Source organism: Haplochromis burtoni, unplaced genomic scaffold (assembly GCF_018398535.1).
Source record: "Haplochromis burtoni strain Fernald_Lab_line unplaced genomic scaffold, NCSU_Asbu1 Contig_369, whole genome shotgun sequence".
NCBI lineage: Eukaryota > Metazoa > Chordata > Actinopteri > Cichliformes > Cichlidae > Haplochromis > Haplochromis burtoni.
Window position 1 is genome coordinate 17,136 of NW_024582730.1, and position 15,907 is coordinate 33,042.

Genomic DNA, 15,907 nt, shown 5'->3' on the forward strand with positions numbered 1-15,907 from the left:
GGTAAATAGAGAGCGGTTTGCTCTGGCCCTTGGAAGAACATAGCCATCAAATCATATGATCATTAATCCACACATTGTTTTATTTACCCCTTGCTCTCAGCAACTAGGAGACAGAGTGGAGGAGGACAAGGGGGGACACTCTGGGGTCAAAAACAAGTGATCTACTGTGAGCCCCTGCTTATAGAGTCGAGGTAGGTGGGGGGAGGATGGGCTGACATAAACATGCTGCTTTTTAGTTTCAGGTGGTGCTGTGGTAATTTTTTTCTGGATCATGTTGGTAACAGAGGCAAGCAGCAGCTAAAAACCCAGAAAGCCCAAGGGTGGGATTGAACTTAGGGTGAGCGTTCCCCCAGATGTCAGCAGGGCATGTACACCTACAACTGCAATACCCACCCCCAGAAGCCAAACACAAAGGCCCAGACAAGTTGCAAGAACACTTCAATCACCACACTGTCATTTATCAACGTACCCAGCAAATCAAGAGCTACAGGCTTTTCTTGTTTGGGTCAAGGCTCACATTAATTTATTGGTATCACTGTTTCTACTGTGATACCAGATGCTATATTGTTGGGGGGCTTTTGTTGCCCCCTGGTAGGGTCTCCCAAAGCAAATTGCTCCTGGGTGAGGGGTCAAACAAATGATGATAAAAAAAAGTCAATTAACAATAATAATAATGTAATATGGAATAAAAAACATTTTTGTTAGCTTTAATTTTTGAAGTAGAATTAAAAAGCAAGTAAAAAATCAAGTAACATTTCTGCTTTGTTTTTAGCACAGAGCTGATGCATTTAGCCTCATTTTACCCAAAATAATATCATAGAATCCTCAAATCCGCTCCTTATTAAAAAGTTCAACATTTGTATCCACATCAGCACCATCGCTGATCCATAAACACAACAGAGTGTAACAACAAGCATGTATGTCTTCAGTGCACACGCAGACTTCTTTCATGAACCTTGAGCTTTACATCAGTAATTACAGAATTTGCTTATATTCACTGACACAAAGACAAGATTGTTCACAGTCAAACAGCAAATGATGCTTCAGTTCAGACTGAAGGTGGTTAGGTTTCAGCCCCAGCAGTGCAACAGCTTCTTCCTGTGGTCACATAGTCACACTTGTTATCTACACTTTAATAACTTTCTGATGTGAGTAGAGCATAATGAATGTATTCCTACACTCTGAACAGCCAAGTTAAGAAATTTTAAATGTAACACATTTTATGTCACATTGTTGTACTATCAAATTTTGCACGTAGCACATAAAATGATGCAAGCTCTGCAGCTCGTTCTGTCAGTGCTGTAATTATGTTACATCTTTTACATTGAGTATTTTCATGCGGTTGTATTGCAGCAATGCCATGGCTGGCAGTTATACTACATTTCTTTCAGCCTTAATACTTTATAAATAAAAAGGTGAGAAGAACAAGACTTGTGTTTAAAAATATTGAAACTTTTTGTTCAAAGCAGTCAAATTAGTCACTTTAGCCTGGTTTCAGAGGTCAAACCCAAACTCAGTCACCTCCGGAAACCAAGTTTCAGTATCTGTTCTGAAATAGACTAAATGGATCATAACAAAATTTGGTGCAAACATTTTGCCCAGAGGATATTATTTCTCAATGGGTCAGAGAGGAAACAGACCTGAAACCTTCAGCCATAGAGGGCAGCAAAACACTACTTTTCAACTTGCAATGAAAATACTTTCTCAGAAAACCCAGTAGCTGGTTTTATGTTGAGTGGTGTTTGGTAATTCTCAAAATGGTCTCATTTCTGTGAATTTTGTCTGTTCACTTAGTATTTTTCACGTTGAAACATTTTAAGAAAATTAAATTACAGTCTCTGGTTTCCTCTTCTTTTAAACGTTACATTAACATATGTTCTTTTCCAGGAGACTTGCTATAATCTTAACTATGAATACTAGTCGTCGTCATAACTTGACTGTGCAAACGCATTTAGGCTCCACAATCGGAAAACTACGTAAGAAGTGTTTCTGATATTTTTATACTTGCTTTGCTTTTCAGTTGTGACTTCAATGAAAACAGCTTCACTTTGTTTGTGCTGCTGTGGAATCTGACGATTAAGACTTGACTCTTTTTACACTTACCTTGTGTTTTTTTTACTCAGCCTCCAAAGTGTTAGGAAAAAAATCATGCTTTAGGGTTGTTCTCTGTTGATCAACTTGTTACACATTTTGCTCTTAGAGAGGCTTGCATTGTTTCTCTTTAAATCTGCTTTCTGCCTCCTAGTCATCATCAGTATCTCCCTTTCTTCTTGCTGCCTCTCTCCCTATAACCTGCAGCCCCCAAACCACAACCTGTCCCTCTAAACTGCAATATCAGCTGGTGATATGTGGTCAGACATTCAACCCAGTGGCTTGCTCTCACAAACTGAAAGAAAACCATACACACGCACACGCACACACACACACACACACACACACACACACACACACACACACAAAAACACACAGCACACACACTGTATTGTATCATTTTGTTTGTTTTTTAAAGATGTAATAATAATAATAATAATAATAATAATAATAAAGTAAAGCTCTTGAAAATTCAAAAATAATATTTTTATTTATTACTGAAAAATCTCGATCGTTTAAAGGCATGTAAAAAAAAATTAACATTTAGCTTGTGAATTGTGACTTGGAAATAAAATTAAGAGATTCAGTTCCACGGTAACATATTTTGATGGCGTCTTTTGTGTCACTTCTCTCTTTTTTCAGTTATGTCAAAGTTATTTTGTCACTTTGAAGGAATTGGCTGCAGACTTTTCAGTCAATATCCACTGTGAAACAGCCAGCAATAATGTATTGATAACAGGGAAAGCAAAGTTTATATTTGCAGTGTTGGATCACCCAACACAGGCAAGCTTTAAGTTGAGTTTTATGCTACATAGAAATGACAGGGAAATAAGAGGAGAATGACAGGAAAGTACAGAGTTTTCATTTATGGTTACAGGTTACAGCATGCACATTTTAGAACGAACCTTTCTTTTGGAGGCTTGTGAATTACCGTGGCTTTACCTTGAAATCTTTTACGGTGGTTTAAACCTGAGTTGTCACAGGCTTTATAATCTCCTCCTCCACCATAGAGATCAGTGAGCATTGGCAGCACCTGGCTTTGACCTGCACTATAGCTCCTCAGATTTAAGGTTCCTCAGTGATTTTAAGCCAGCCAGGCGGGAGTGCCAGGGGGAGCGGCTAATTGAAGTCAGCAGATGGCGGGTGTGCTGTGATTTGTGTGGTGACAAGCAGTGTAATTACACGGCTGGTCAGAAAGAACATTACAGTAGTTAAGGGGTTTCACGGGCGCTAACTCGGCCAATAAAAGGATACTTACATTTTGGTATTTGTAAATCGTGGGGAGTGCTGCGACGCTGCTCAATACAATGTATGTTTGTGGTGGGGTGTACATCTACAGTGTAAGTACAATTCTTTATCCTTCCTTGGACCAAGAAATCTCTAAAAAAAATCTCTGTTAAAAGAGGTTTCAGGACAGAGTGAGTAAAACATAATAAATTCCCTTTCCCTTTCTGAATTTTCAGACAGAGCTAAAATTATAATTCCATGTGTGCCCCAGAGATGCAATTTTGTTTTCTTCAGACACATGACATTTTTTAATGCATGTAAAGGTGATACTTTTCTTCTTTTTATAATAATGGAAACTATGGTACCTATGATGAAGACTGGTCTTGAATTCAGTCCTTGTATGTGACTAGACAGAAAATGTCCAACACATTTTGACTGACTGAAAAGCTTAGCACCAACATCTGTTCTATATTTACTTTACTCATCTAGTAACTAAAACACAATAACTATATTTCATAGTTCATAGTTTAAAGTTGAAACAGCTCTGAAAAGTGGAAAACACAAAGACATAAATCAGTACATATCAGACTAGGAAGATGATAAATCATGTTTAGATTTAATTGCATTCAATTCGATTTTGCTATTTGTAATAGTCATCTTGTCTGCACTGATTGTGCATAAGAAGAAGACAAAGTCACCGCTCATATCCAGCATATCTTTTTTTAAATTTTTTGTTATTATTATTATTATTATTATTATTATTATTATTATTACATTTATTTTTATCTTATTTTTTGTTGTTTGTTACAAGAACAGAATGAACATTTTGGTTATTTTTTTGGTTTCTGTGTACAAAGGTTAAATACAAATTTAACCAGCTAAATGGACATCCAGCTATTTGGTAGTGTAGCACACCTACAAGTAGTGTCACGATGTCAGCATGAGTAACACAATGTTGTCTGTCTAAACAGTGCAAGCACTGGCTAACACTTGAATAGAGGGGTTCTTATATAATTCTGCTCTACTCTTATCACAACATTTTACATGTCTAGTTCATCCAAGTACTTATTTCATACTCTGAAGAATGCGTAGCATGTGGGTCAGAATCTTGCCCAAGGATACTTTGGCACACAGACTGGAGCAGCCAGGGCTCAAACCACCAATCTTCCAGTTAGTATGTGACATGCAATACCTCCTGAGCTGCAGCCACATACACATGCTGACATGTTTATGCATTAACAGCAGACAATATTTGTGACCAAAGCATGTTTTATTTGAGTACTGTGTAACCTATGGCCTAAATAAGGGTGAAAATATTGAGCTGATAGCTGCCTTGACTTGAGTTGTTGTGACTTGACACTAGAGAAATACAACTGCATTGAATTGAACTGAAATATTATTGGTTTTGCAGTAAATCCAATAACTAACACAAAAAATTAAATGAAAGGAAAACGCTTTTAATCCAACAAATCTCTGTGGAAGCAAAACCAGGGATGGTAAGACAGTGAAAAGGCAACTCCATAGAGCAGCCACATGTTGGGTATTTAAATGGCTGTGGTATGACTTTTTCCACTGTGTATTTGTACATGCCTTTATGTGTACCCATGTATCCAACCAACTTTAATCTGGCCTCAAGAGTCAGGCTCTCTAGAAAGATCCAGAGGCCAAAAAGATAGTCGTGGACAAAAACAAAAACAAACTTCAAACCACACGTCATCCCAGTGATATATGGTAATAATACAGGAGGAAGTTTACATTTTGTAAAAATATGCATTATTTGTCTTAGCTTTCATTCATGACTGGCTGAGCCTGCCATGATGAGGGAGGCCATTTTCTCAAATGTTTCTGGACGTGGACCACAGAGCAGCCAACACCCCTGTCTATCTTTAGAGCAGGGAATCCACCCAAGAGCTGTCAGTCCAGCCGCCAAATCCAGGACTGCTAAAACTCTCCAGACCCCCAAACACTAACAGCGTCATTTAGAGACATCTGCACACACACACACATCCACGCACGCACAATGCATACACACTTGTGCGTGTGTCTGACTGTCTGCAGATGTGTATGCATGCATATGTGTATGTATACGTGCAAACACACACGCACGCACAGGCTCAGATACTATAGACGTGGTGGTATTTACTAGAAAAAAGTAAATAAATCAGACCTCAGCATCATCAGCTGGGCTTACGTAAGTGCAGCTCACCCACAGAAAATTACACAGAATCCAAAAAAATGAAAAACAACTTCTTTTTTTCCCCCCAAAATGCTTGCACAAGGAGTAAAGATTTATCTACTCTGAAAGTTAACTCAATACCTAATTTTTCTTGGACTCCACCTTTGTTTTTCCAAGTGCTGGGAACAGTATAAAAAAGGTCAAAGAAAGAAAATGTTTTTTTTTAAACTGGTTGCATTAAATTTGTGAAACAGAAAATTACTGCAGCTGAAAAAAAGATAAATGGCTCTAGCTGTGGGCTTTGTGGATCTCACTGGAGCTCTGTACAGAGGTACTTAATAAATCACTGGTGTCCATACAAGGAGTTAATTGGGATGGTGTTTTTCACTATTTGTGTGGGTGCCAAGTCTCAGGGAGCTTGAACTGATCCAGGCTCTAATCTGTTTTTTAAAAAGTCTCTTTAGCAGCCTGCTTCTATGTCACTCTCCTCATGATCTGAGTACAGCCACCACAAAGCAAGGTGATTTCTTCTTTGACGGGAGCCTGTGTGGCATATGAATGTTGATAGACTGATCAAAGCAAGATCGGCAAGAAAATCTATGTAAGGTACTTTTCACCACTTTGTACTATTAATAATTGTAAAGCCATGTATAGCTCTCTGTTTTAAATGGAAAACAGAAAAATGTTTAATGCTAACTTTGAAAATTCTTGTTTATTTGTTCTGTCAGCAAATAACTAAGTGTAATCCATTTCATTTAAGTCTGTACATGAATTTAAATAATAAATTCATGTACAGTTAGGACAGTTAGGATAATGTTAGGAAAAAAAGATGGAGAATTTAAAAAAAAAATTCTCTAATTTCTTTTAAATTTACTCGAGTAAAAGCTATACTCTATAGTGGTGGAAAGACAAATGCCCAAAGTGATTAATTAGATTAGGCACTGAAATTACCTAATTACCCATCCATCCATCTTCTTCTAGTTACCCAGTTCAGGGTCACTGGGGTGCTGGAAACAATCACAATTGTCATAGGGCAAGAGGCAGGTCATCAGGTATAAAATTATTTTTTTACTTAAAGCTTTGAATTTCTGCGATGTTTTCTCTCTGAGTTAATGAAACAGAAAATGTTTTATGCTCTCTTTGTAAAATACCAACATTTTTAAAGTGAATTTCTGGCTGTGTTACCAAGAGTGAATTAATTTAAGATGCTATTGTTATTTTACAGTGATTGCTGAAAGGACTGTGATTACAGTGAGGCACTGCTTTTCAGTGACTACAAAAGATAATGATGTGAAAAACAAAGTCGTGTTTGAGTTGACCTAAAACTAAATTATTATAAGCAAACTGTTGTTGTGGTATGTAATAAAAAATACTTAAAAATCTAAAAAAAAAACAAAAAACAAAAAAAAAACAGAGAGAGAAAAGTTAAGGTGTTTGATCTAAAAACATTAAAAGGCTGCCTTAAATGTTTACATTTTCATGATTTCTTAATTTCATGACTTTCTTTGAACTTAATGGTTCCTTGTTCTAGGGTTTTAAGATTGGGAACAAAGGGTTCTCTGTACACCATCTTCCTGACAGCGTTTGGGTAATTTCACGTTATACTCTCATTCTGATTAATGGAATGGCATTTATGTAGAGCTTTCAAGTCCTACTGACAACTCAAAGCACTTGTAACCATAAATTCTTATAGTATTGTATACAATTGTGTCCTCTAAAAATTTCAACAGCAGCCACCCTAACATGTTGTCTTTGAACAGTGGGGGGAATAAAAACCACCTGGGCTCACAGACACGTGCAAACCTCACACAGAAAGACCTCAGCTGGGGTTCAAACCAGAAACCTTCTTGCCACCCAAACCTGACCGAACTCATAAAAATGGCAATTATATGAGCTATATGCACTAAAGAGATACGATTGTTACATGTTTTTGTTTCGTACAGGAATGACACCGTAGAGGTCACGAGCTGCAGCGATGAAGATTTGTGTTGTGTGTCCTTGCATGTCGGAATGGTCAAGGTTAGACCAAGATTTGCATAAATACTGAAAATGTAAATATGCTCTGTCAAACTAAAAAGAAATTGACTTATTTGCAATCTTTAACTAAGCAATAATTTTCCCTGATCATGTGTGTGACTTTCCTAAACATAACCATGAAAACACAATGATTTTTAGAGCTGATTTTGTATAATAGACTGATGGGATCTGGGCAGCAAAAACATGCACTTCAACCCATATTTGTTGTTCTACATTACCAGGCTTTGGGTTGTCCTGATGTCATTCCTCATCATGTTTAGGCATGCTCTGATTAGTGTAAAAAATTGATATCTGATAACTGTAAATTGTACTTTCTTAATTTACAACGTGCTTGTTTAGCTGAACATTGTGGTTTGTGTTGTGGTGTACTCATTAGTTTGAGGGTTTGTGCTCCTCTTGATGCCAGCTGTGTTCCCTTCTTTGAACTCCAGCTTCTCTCCTGGTTGTCAAAAGAAGTGATTCACAGCTTCACTGCTTTTTCTGTCTAGATTAGGGCTGTCACAATATCAGATTTTCACTTCATAATTGTTGTGCTAATGTCTGTCTAAAACCTGCAAAAATAGCTCTAATACTTCCAGTCAAATTCATCTTAAACTTCATTTATTTTGTTTTGTCATTTTTTGGCAAATGAATTATACCAAAAATGCAACATTAAACCCAAATCTTCCAAGTTCATAACTATATAAATGCATAAAAACAAAATAATTGTAAAATAATTTATCGTATGATCTGTTTGTCATTTTTAACTGTGCCAATATTTTTACTACATTTTTTAACAGAACGTTTTTTTTAATTTTCAAAATTCTAATTCAGTATAATATAATCATTTTTTTTACATATTATTAAAGTATTATATTTAAAGGGCTTTTTTGTTGTGGTTGTGGTTTTTTTTGTTTGCTTTGCTGGAAAACTGAAACTTGGTCCTAGTTTATGACAAAAATGACATAACATAAGACTAGCGACTGAAGTTCTCAGAGGCACCAAGAATAAATTACAGTGAGCATTATAGCAAAAATATAAACATAAATTCTTATGTTAATTGAAAAGACAAACATTTGGGGGAATAAAAGACATTTAATACAAAGCCATGATTTTTGCAGTGAAATCAAACATTTCTTTTTGGACTTTCAATATCATCTGCCTCCAGAAAAGCAGCACTTATGGTCACTGACAGAGCATAAGGATACATGTGTGTGCTGATGTCTCTGCTTCAGGATGAGTGGCAGAGTGCCCTTTGATATGTAATATTTTAAAATGATGACATGTAACATTTTAAAATGAGAACACATGGCAAGCATTAACTCAGCTAATACAACTGCACAAACAGGATTGAGTGCCTCGAGGACTTTACCGTGTGGCTAAAAAAACACTATACAAAAAGCTGAAAAACAATATTAAGTCAGTGGGGAGAAATTGACTCAAAATGACAGAGGGACAGTGTGAATCTGCACTCTGTTGTAGGACCTAATAAAGTGAGATTAAGTGAAATATAATAAATTAAATTTAAATATGTAGTTAAAACCATAGCTTGGATAAAAGCAGTTTATTGCACAGGTGAAGGACTCCATCTATGCTGGCACTACAGCAGAGTTTGGCTGCAAGTAAAATAACACTGGTGCTGTATTAGGTTCATTATTCCTGCAAGAATCCTCAGTTCAGTCTTTTACCTGCTGAGAGGTATTTGGAGTTTTAAAGGAAAGGTTAAGTGTCAATTTAATTTAATGTAAATTGGAATTAAATAATCTTACCCAGTTTGAATGTCGATATATAGTTCAATTACATTTTATTTTTACCAGCTGACTCTAACAGTTGTCTCCAGTCTCCAGACTGTACGATGGATATCCTACAATATTAGAGAGAAAATCCCAACAACCAGACTAGCTTGATGTGAAAGTGTGGTGCGAGAATAATTCCTCTTTTAGAGCAAACGGCCTCTCACAGAACCAGGAGAGGCATCTGCTACGACTGGTTACGCATGGAGAGGAAAAGAGAAGACAGAACAGCAAACAGAACAAAACACAAATTAGAGAAAGTATGCGAATGTTAATGACAAATAATTAGGTGTCATCTGTAAAAATCCTCAAAACAATATCTGCGTTTAAATAAAGCAACTCGTGCAACATCAGCTGTACTTCAGTCCTCAGTGAATTAAACACCTTTGTTTTAATAGTAATTTTCCTTTAAAATGGTGTCAGAAAGATGATTGATTGATCGGTGGATTGATCGATCAATCAATCAAGAGCGATCGATTGATCGCTGAGTCTGCAATCAGTCGTGTTCATGAAAAAACACCACAGACACTCACCTCTGGATACAGACAGCATACAGCGTGACGGTCAGACAGCAGGTCTGCAGGGCTCTGATGAAAACTGAATTCATAAGAAAGAAATAATGTACTTAAGGACTGGTTCATCTGCTCTAACTTAATGTGTCATCGTTGCTGTGCTAGCATTTATATTACAACAGAACCTGCATGCAGCAGAAGTCTTTACCCCTAGTTTGCCATGGAGACTACTTTTTCCAATGCATTTTAAACAACAGCTTATAACAATATTTATCTTTTACTGTAAACAGTTAAAGAGGTGGGTAACACCCTTTCATTAGGAACACTTAATAAAGCAAATTGGAAATTTCACATACAAATGCGCAAACCCTTTAATAAAGGGTACAACACAAAACACACAAAAAGTGTGTGAATTTTTCTTTTTAATAAATATGACCTAACAGCAATCACAAGCAGTCTTTTCTGTGTGGATTTCAAAGTTTTAATAGCTTTTAGAACGCCATTGCTGTACACAAACACAAACTTTCAGAAGCTTGTAGAAGCTAAACTACTCATGAATACACTTTTATTCATGTAAGATTTAACAGTTGATATAAAAGTGTCAGTTTACACGTGATTGTTTTTTCCAATACAAATGAGCAACCAGCTAAAGGAAAAACCAGCGCAGTATTTTTCTACTCCTCAGCACAGATAGTCCACATCTGCTGAAATTTGCTCTGAAGCGACAGGCAACATTCTTTCAGAAGATGGAAACAGAACTCCGAGCTCACCGCCACATGTGTGAGAGCTGCTCTGGTTACTGTAAAGGTGAGAACATGTGACCAACTGTTTCATTTTCATCAAGGAAAGAGTCGTGAATGATACCTACACCTAAAGACGATCGCTCAGAATCATAGACTCAAACCAAACCAGCACACCAGAACCAGCAGAGCCTGCCAGACTTCATCTGTGAGCATACTGGAGTGTCCGGGTCACTTAATTTTGTTGCCTCCAGCTGAAAAATGTGAAAAGAGCAATAGCCAGCGCAACACAGCTGTTATCATTATTTTTATCATTATCATTATTATTATCAATAATAATAATAATAATAATAATAATAATAATAATAATAATAATAATAATAATAATAATAATAATAATAATAATAATAATAACATATTTGTATAGCCTTTCTGAAGAACCCCGAGGACGATTTACACAAGAGTAGGAAAAAAAAGAAAAGAAAAAGAAAGAAGGCTAAAGGTTGCGGGTTTTGTTGAAGAGGTGAGTTTTGAGAAGTCCATTTTGATATGGAATTATGACTTTAAAGACAGTGGATGTCCCACACGTGTTTGAAAAGAGAAAGGTGAACCCGATTTTAGAGCTTGATTGTTTTTCCACTTGTATCAAAAAATTAAGTTGCTATTGCGAAAGCGTGGAGGCCCGGACTCCATTCGTTTATCTGGCCACTTTTATTTCTATGAAGATATATTTAATGAATCATTGTATTTAGCTGTGTGTTTACTGCATCAGTTTATTGATGCAATCACATTGCCCTCTATTTCATAATCACATTGACCTTTATGTCGTATGTGGCATTTCTGACCTTGATGCTGTGTTTATCAGCAGCTGCATTTGCTCATGTTTGCTCATTCTAAACGACATGAGGAGCTCAATGTGAGCTGAGCCCTGTAACTGGGGGAAATAATCGAGAGGAGGCCATAAAGAGCGCAAATGTTAAGGCACTGTAAAAAAAAAAATAAAATAATAATAATAATTTTTTCTACAATGTATATGGAGAGAGAGAGAGCGAGAGAGAGAGAGAGAGACAGACTTCAACACTCTGCAGATAGCGTTCATACCTTCTCTTTGCTCGGTGTCTCTTTGCTCCTCTGTTTCAGCTTACACTGACACTTTGATCCAGATCTGCTGAGCGGGCCAAACGTTTCTGGACTGTTGTTGTTGTTGTTGGTTTGTCAATGATAATAAACGTACCAAGTTTTAAAAAAAAATGAAGGAAATAGCTGCAGTTGTTTGTTGGCGGTTGTTTTCTCCACGGTTTCCATTTAAAATGATCGACCTGACCTCTCTAACCTGTCCTGTTCTGGGGTTTTTTAACTAATTGCCCAAAAGATGTTTTAAACAAACCCCAAATCGTCAGCGGGACATAAAAGAGCCACAGTTCAGGTGTGATAACAATAAAATCATCTTTCATTTCATTTACTTTCACATAAAGGCTTTTATATGTGGAGGCCTGCAGCAGCTTTTCGCCCTGACGTTTTGGAAGCTAAAAACAAAAAACCCCAGAACGTTCGTTTTCTTCGCGCTATATTTCACAGCCTGTTTACAAGCTCTTAAGTCTGTGGTTCTGCCGCCGAGCGCAGAATGAAAGCGCACACTGTTTAAATGAGCGCACATTTATCTGTCCTTTATACGTTTCTCTTATTTTTGCCAAAGACAAAAGAACAATAATAATAATGATAGAATTACAACATTTAATATCCAAATATCACATATAGAGAACATCACGATATATTCACACATGTCAGTCAGTTCAGAGGGCGTCTCATCCCTGTGTGTGGAACATTACAAAAGCAGCTTAAATTAAATTTAAATAATGAACACAGTCAATAATAAAATGTAGATATATATACAACTGTGCAACATGGCAACACCACACCACCACAATGTCTCGGGGTCCACATCGATTTCCACGGGACAAGCCGATGAGGCCGTGTTAGGTCCGCTCTGTTATCAGCTGTCCGAGTCCACCTCGCTCTTACTCTCTTCGGGTTTCTCCGCGGACGTTTTAGTGGATTTGTTCCATTTCTGAGAGTTCTCTGATTCTTCCGATGAAGACCTTTTCTGCCTCCTCCACTTCGCACGTCTGTTTTTGAACCACACCTGCGTGACAGAGAGAGAGAGCACACTTTGAACGTGTCTGTGTGGCGACTGATGCTGAGCACGGCCACAGCTCAGCCACACCTGGCAGTGTCTCCGGCCCCTTATTCAATGGATTATTATAACTATCACGATGGTGATGATGATTATTATTGTTTTGTTGTTGTTGTTGTTGTTTTTGCTTTGAATCAGTGTTACTTGCTGCACATTGTAGATAAGCATCGACTTTGTTTTCAGAATCAGGGCAGAAGATAAACTGTTGCAAACAGAAACATTTAATAAAATTGAATTAAATTACATTTCTGTTCAATATTATACAACCTCTAACATAGTGATTTTTGTGAATTTTGTTGAAGCAACAAAATAATAATAATAATAATAATAATAATAATAATAATAATAATAATAATAATAATAAAGGTGAGCAAACTTTAATTATTATTATTATTCAATAAGAATAATAACATTGTGAGCGCGTGTCAGCCGGGTTTTAGAACTCACTGCACGTGAGTGTGTTTATGAGTGGAGTGAAAGCTTTGAAAGAAGATAGCTTTTAAAAATAAAAGCGCTGACCTCGACCTTCTCCTCGCGGAGGTGGACCTTGCGGGCAAGTTGTTCGCGAGTGCCGACGTCCGGATACTTAGTTTCTTGGAAGAGGCCCTCCAGAGCCTCGAGCTGCTCGTCCGTGAAGATGGTGCGGTGCCTTCGCTTCCTGCGGCAGTGCAGCTGGTTGAGGAGCTGCAGCTCGGTCCGAGACAGGCTGCTCATGTTCATGTAGGACATCATCTGGTGGGGCACCGGAGAGATCAGCACCGAGCCCGGGCTGTCATAGCCTGCATGACGGACAGACAGCACACATCATGGCTGGGTGGAAATCCTATATATACACACTCAATTATTTGGCGTATTAAAAACACTCCGTTTTTTTTTACTACAAAACAAAACAAAACAAATAAAATAAATAAAAAATAAAATACATTAAATAAACTGTGGAAGAGGCTGTTTTATGCATGACAGAATGTGTGGAAACACCAAAACAGATCCCAGCGATGGAAAAGCTCAGCTCCAGTCTTTCCTGTATTCAAAGTTAAGCTCGCGCACGTGCCTGAGCGCTTCTGCTTCCTGTGTATGAATCCAGAACAGCTCGGTGATATTAGTCCTGATTGCGAAACAGCAGCGATGTCACACAAAAAGACTTCACACGTGAACATTTGCGAGTTTTTACAAAGCTTTGAAATGCAGCATGGAGTCTGAAATAATTTTACAAACGCGTATTTCAGGCGTGTTTACACTGAATCTTAATTGTAAGATAGTGCTCGCAAGCGATGAAATATTACGCATGATTGTAATTAATTTGTATTAATAACGAATAATTACTTCACGGTGGAATTACGCGCGTTGACCTAGAGGCTGATGGGCCCTCTGGCCTGGAAGCTACTTCGCTCCACAGATGCTTTCTCTGAGAAATACAGAGTGTGAGGGAAAAAAAAGTTCCCGTGGCGGATCCTTCACTGCGTAGGTCTTAGCTGAGTCTGTGACACTCTGTGACTGGCCGTGTTACCTGTGGGGATGCAGGGGCACTGCTGCGGGCTGAGGCCGGGCACGGAGCCGCAGCACGGGGGCCCTGCCGCGGCGCCCTGGACGTGCAGCTGGCTGTAGTAGTAGCCGTTATATCCGATCCTGCTCCCGCTCACGGGCTGCACCGGGGGGGCCACGGGCCCGCACGTGGCTGAATACAGTCCGTTGTAGTCGGTGTAGAGAGAGTCCGTCAGGCCGGCGGACAGCACCACCGGGCCGCTCCGGTGCAGCAGCAGCGGCTCCTTACAGCTCGGCCGCGCGGACAGGATGCTGTCGATGCTGAACATCCCGGCGGGCATCACACCGGTGTGCGGCGGGAACTCTCCGAAAAGTGGGAACCAGCTGTGAGCGTCCTGGACTGACGGGATTCCGTGCTCCGGGAGAACGTAAGCTACAACTGCGTCATCGCGGCTCCGGGACTCGTGTGTGCTCTCTCTCTCTGCTGGAGAATACGGACAGGAGGTTTGGGGGAACCGCCTGAGTCCGGGGCTGTTCTTATACACTGCTGACGTCACAGCAACAAGTCTCCTTGCGCTCGTCTTGCTGCTTGAACGCGCCACGGAGCTGTGTATTGAATTAATTCAATTAAGATAATCCAGAGTGTTTGCAGACTTTTAGAAACGTGTCACTGGGCCGCGGGGGCTCTTCCTACAGAGTAATCCGATTATCGCGGTGTCAGCGAGACTTTGTGCAGGACATCACAGCAGCGTTTACAGGCTCCTTCAACGTGCCCCTCAGCACAGGTCAAAGTCCTCATAAAACCAGTGCACCGGTCTCCGTGAGCTGTGCCCATCACTCTGGACACTCTGACATCATTACTGACTCAAAGCAAGAAAGGCGCTAAAGCTCGAGCAGTGAGCAGATATGACGGTTATTTTGTTGCTCATTAATATCTATCACTAATGGCCCATTTAGGACTACTTAACAACAAAGAAACCATTAGATTAACAATCTGTGCGCATGAGTGCGGTGAAAGTGTGACCGGGGCTTTACCTGTTACCTCCTCTGCTTTCTTGCATGACTAAATGAAAATGTCACCCTGAAACACGCTGTATTAAAGCTGGGGGTCATCTCATTATCCACCCTCGCTGTTCCGTGGGGAGGAAGTCAGCGCTTTCCTCCATAGTTGTCTTTCTTTCCCCCTGACCGGGCGAAGGTAACGGCCCATTATCGCTTCCATTCAGTGAAGGAAAGGGGAACTTATTAAGTATTTACATGGCTAATCAACATAGACTTAGCGGTCGGGAAACGGGCGCTGGCTGCTGCAGAGGAACGTGGATTCCAGCTCAGACCTTAATGGGACGATGATTGCATTTAACACTCTGCAGGATGTTCGCACATGCTGCTGTCAGGCGGCCAGACAAGCCTGAGCTGTGAAGATACGGAGGTGATTAGCACTGTGTGGCCGCACAGTTTACACACAAGCTCTGTTCTATGTTTACACTCCTCTTACCTGCAGACCATCCATCAAATTGTTTTTACAGCATTTTAAAAATGTGGATGAAATACCCCTGTACACGTCAGCCTGTTTCGGAAAACGAAGACACTGCACCTTTTTTTTTTTTTAAAGAAACGTTTATTTTTAACATTTTTGCAATTGTTTGAAATATCGGGTGAAATAAAAAAAAATCTTT

The 15,907-nt window shown here is 39.0% G+C and overlaps 1 protein-coding gene across 1 annotated transcript; it reads right to left on the reverse strand.

Moving 5' to 3' along the window:
• Positions 1-10,980: 10,980 nt before the first annotated feature.
• Positions 10,981-14,729, reverse strand: gsc (goosecoid). Its single transcript, XM_005943505.3, has 3 exons — positions 14,257-14,729; positions 13,269-13,528; positions 10,981-12,698 (listed from the first exon to the last, which is right to left on the reverse strand). The coding sequence occupies exons 1-3, from the start codon at positions 14,570-14,572 to the stop codon at positions 12,549-12,551; spliced, it is 726 nt and encodes a 241-aa protein (XP_005943567.1). The 5' UTR covers positions 14,573-14,729; the 3' UTR covers positions 10,981-12,548.
• Between the last annotated feature and the right edge of the window lie 1,178 nt (positions 14,730-15,907).

Bases quoted from the DNA above. Each gene is read 5' to 3' on its own strand.
- gsc (XM_005943505.3), bottom strand. From the start codon at position 14,572: ATGCCCGCCGGGATGTTCAGCATCGACAGCATCCTGTCCGCGCGGCCG. The intron at 13,529-14,256 runs GTAACACGGCCA...TCCGTCATGCAG, and splicing joins GTGCCCCTGCATCCCCACAG to GCTATGACAGCCCGGGCTCG. The intron at 12,699-13,268 runs GTCAGCGCTTTT...TCTGTCACGCAG, and splicing joins TCCGCGAGGAGAAGGTCGAG to GTGTGGTTCAAAAACAGACG.